This window comes from Primulina tabacum, chromosome 4, assembly GCF_025594145.1.
Source record: "Primulina tabacum isolate GXHZ01 chromosome 4, ASM2559414v2, whole genome shotgun sequence".
Classification (NCBI taxonomy): domain Eukaryota; kingdom Viridiplantae; phylum Streptophyta; class Magnoliopsida; order Lamiales; family Gesneriaceae; genus Primulina; species Primulina tabacum.
In genome coordinates, this window is record NC_134553.1 from 43,874,475 (window position 1) to 43,878,102 (window position 3,628).

General features: G+C 29.4%; 1 protein-coding gene across 1 annotated transcript; it reads right to left on the reverse strand.

Annotated features, from left to right (window-relative positions):
- Window positions 1-654: 654 nt before the first annotated feature.
- Window positions 655-1,162, reverse strand: LOC142542028 (uncharacterized protein At2g29880-like). Its single transcript, XM_075648477.1, has 2 exons — window positions 857-1,162; window positions 655-744 (listed from the first exon to the last, which is right to left on the reverse strand). Exons 1-2 carry the CDS (start codon window positions 1,160-1,162, stop codon window positions 655-657), a joined length of 396 nt encoding a protein of 131 aa, XP_075504592.1.
- Window positions 1,163-3,628: the final 2,466 nt, after the last annotated feature.

Genomic DNA, 3,628 nt, shown 5'->3' on the forward strand with positions numbered 1-3,628 from the left:
ATGTGCTCGATTTTGTTTCAAACTCTATCCTATCTCGTTATCTAGTGGCTGGTGGAACTAGGGGTGGGAAAAAATACCGAAATACCGAAAAATCGTACCGAAAAAATACCGAAAAAATCGGTATATCGAAAATTTCATACCGTACCGAAATTTTCGGTATCGATATCGGTACAGAATATTTTTTTTTTCGGTATTTCGGTATATACCGAAATACCGAAAATAGTTTTTTATTATTATTTTTTTAAATTTAAGTTCGGCATACCGAAAAAATGTCGGTATACCGAAAACATTTCGGTATACCGACATTTTTTTCGGTATACCGACAAAATTTTCGGTGTCGGTACGGTATCGGTATGAACTTTTTTCATACCGAATGTGCGGTATACCGAATTTTCGGTATCAGTATCGATAGAAAAAAATTTCATACCGATACCCACCCCTAGGTGGAACCTCTGAACTCATTGGTTGAGAAGGTAATGGAGAAGTAAAGTCATCATGAAGTGGAGGCTGATATGAAGATTCTTGCCTTTCACTTTGAATGAATTCACCACTATCGTAATCAAACATGTAATCATCTATTAAGCTAGTACTTTTATTTTGTTCAGTCTCAAATGTTCTCACATCAGTGTCATCTCCTAATCCAACTGAACACTTTCATGTGGTTGTTCCATTCCCAACTGCAATTCTCAAATCTTCATAATCTTCAAAAGTGCTTGTCCGATAATGTTCATGTTTAGGATGAGACTGTCAAAGAACAAAAAGCAACAAGTGTTAAAAATAATTCTAATTTTAATTGAAAAATGTAAATTTTATTATTCTAATTTGAGATTCTCACCTTAAAATATTCATTACATACTTCATCATTAGCCGTGAATTTCTTTGTCTCAGGATCCCATCCAAACCCAGAACTATGACGCGTAAGCTTAGAATAATTATTGTATTGTTGTTTGAACCATTTCAAACGACTTTGATATTGTGCGAAAGTCTTTTCACACCCCAGTTTTCCGTTAAGAGTAGGAAGTATATTTATTTCCACTGTTCTTTTGTTCAGCATCTCATTCTTATCACGCCATCCTCTCGTGGCAGCATCGACCATGAGTTTTAATAATTCATTGATCTCCTCAGTCGTCCACAAATTATATTTTGTTTGTGAATCGCCCATTTATAATTTCTTAAGAAAAGGTACAAGTTAAATATCTCAATAAGTATATTAAAATATAAGCATGGAGTTCTTAAATTTTTTATCAAACATGTTAGAACATTAAATATGCATCAGCCTACACGTGTAAAAATGCATCATACCTTCATAGTATATATATTGAAATAAAAATGAATACTTGCAAGAAAATAAAAGGGTTCACAGCCGAGAAGGAAAAATTAATATGCTCTTAACTCTTCTATTTTCCTAACAGCTGAAAAATGGCGTTATCTTCCCACACTCATTGAAGCAAACAAAGAAACACGGTATAATATGTGGTAACACCATTCAAAGGAGTGTCGATGTGATGAGATGGCTTGTTCAATAATCATAATCATTTTTTTTCCACTGCTATTAGGACCTCGGCGAGGTTCTCGCCCCTTGGATGCTTCATCTGCCATTGGATATGGCTTGAGAATCCAGTACACTGATTATGAAATAAAAAAAATATTTTTTTTCCTTGAATAAATCAATACAATGTTTATGCGAGCGTGAGGAATATGGAATTGGTAGGTAATATGGTAAAGCCAATTCTCGTGTAATATGGTAAAGCCAATTTTCGTTGAAAAAAATTTAGTTGGAATTGGTAGGTCTAATCTTAAAGCTTGAACGGTCCAACCATCAAACATGATGCTTTGAATTGTGTTACCGAACAACTACTAAAGGTTCATTTACGTCAAATAATCATGTCGATGTGATGAATTTCAAATCGACACTCCTTTGGTATACAATAATCATAATGATTCAAAAAAAAAAACACAATTCATCACATGTCGGATCATTCATCGTTTTTATGAGATGAACGAAAATTTATGAAATACAATAATCATAATGATTCAAGAAAAAAACAACAATTCATCTATTTTTACACATAAATATTGGCAATATAATAAATTCAAGAATGATCAATCATACCTTTGAATATAAGAAATTTTTTGAGAGAGTGAAGAACCCTAGCGATGGCTTGAGACAGAAGAGAGATAGCGTATTTTACAAAAAAGAAAGTCCATCAAAATCTTTGGTATAGGTGGAAGAATATTTTAGATTTTCTGTAATTGTACATAATGCTTCAAGGTTTGTACATGAATAATAAAATAAGAATCCTTGAAAATCTATGAATTTTTTGGATACCTCTTGACTTATGAAGAGTTTTAAAAAGTCTAGTTTGAATACAACATGACTTTTTAAAACTCTACCAAAATCCATGTTGAATACCACTAAACATATATAGAGTATATAAAAGTTTAAATTGAATACCTCTAGATTTTAAAATTCCATAAAAGTCATTAAAAGTTTAGATTGAATACAGCCCATAAATGTATAGCATAGGCAAGTAAATTGTAAAGTATGCAAATTCTCTATTGTATGATTATTTTCATTGAAATTTAGGAAATGAGAATTTTTTTAATACAAATTTCAGGATCTTGAAACAAATTCAAAGAACAAATCTTTATATTGTTAAAAAAAAAATTTGTATCTTAAAGTGCATTTGAAATATATAATTTTAATCACTGGTTGTTTGCTGGATTAATTTAAATATGTATATATAAATTAATCTTTTCAATTAATTTAAATATATTAATCCAAACATAATGATGAACTTATATATATATTCAATGTCCATTTTTCAAGCTAAAGCAAAAAAGTCGTAAAAAAAAAAAAGTGCAGTGCAAGGCATGATATGTTAGGCTGCATCAAGAGTGGGTGAATGAATTGAATACACGTGAAATATTTTACAAGCTTTTTTCCCCCCCTTGAATTAATTATTGTGCGTAAATATATTATTCCTTATTATTTGAAAAGTGTAAAATAGTATATTTATATTTTTCTGCCTCCCCAAAATAATAAATAGATAAATAATTATATTAAAAGTCATATTCCAGGGAAAATAATTTTAAAAAGCCTAATAAATATTAGATTCCTTTTTTTTCCCTTTTGTGATGTTTATGTTTATTATTTTCCATTGCTCAAAATTTTTATTATTATTTTCCATCTGTTAAGTAATTTTTTTTATATACATATTAAGAACTTTTTACCCTAAATATTTTAGCAAAGTTTCATCTCATATGCATACTTTATTTATTCTCCATCATTTTAAAATTTTTTTTTTTACTATAGATATTAAAAGTTAATATTTTTTAAAAAAAATTAAAATAAATATAAACAATTTTTTTAGTCTTATTACCCCAAACATATGCGTGTTTCTGTTTTTATCAATATTATTATTTCTAACATTCTAAAAAGTATATACATATTACCTTTGATTCCCAATTTGGTATCTTTATTCCATCACAATTGCTTGATTTCGACTACGCTGCCGTTTGAGCAAACCTTAGGATTATTATTAATGGAAGATAATTCATCATTGTCAAGATCAACATCATTTATTACAATTTCCTTGTTCAGAAATATGACAAGATCTTGAAATTT

Coding starts and splice junctions, on each gene's coding strand:
- LOC142542028 (XM_075648477.1), bottom strand. CDS start 1,162: ATGGGCGATTCACAAACAAAATATAATTTGTGGACGACTGAGGAGATC. Junction 745..856: donor AATTCACGGCTAATGATGAA/GTATGTAATGAA, acceptor GTTCTTTGACAG/TCTCATCCTAAACATGAACA.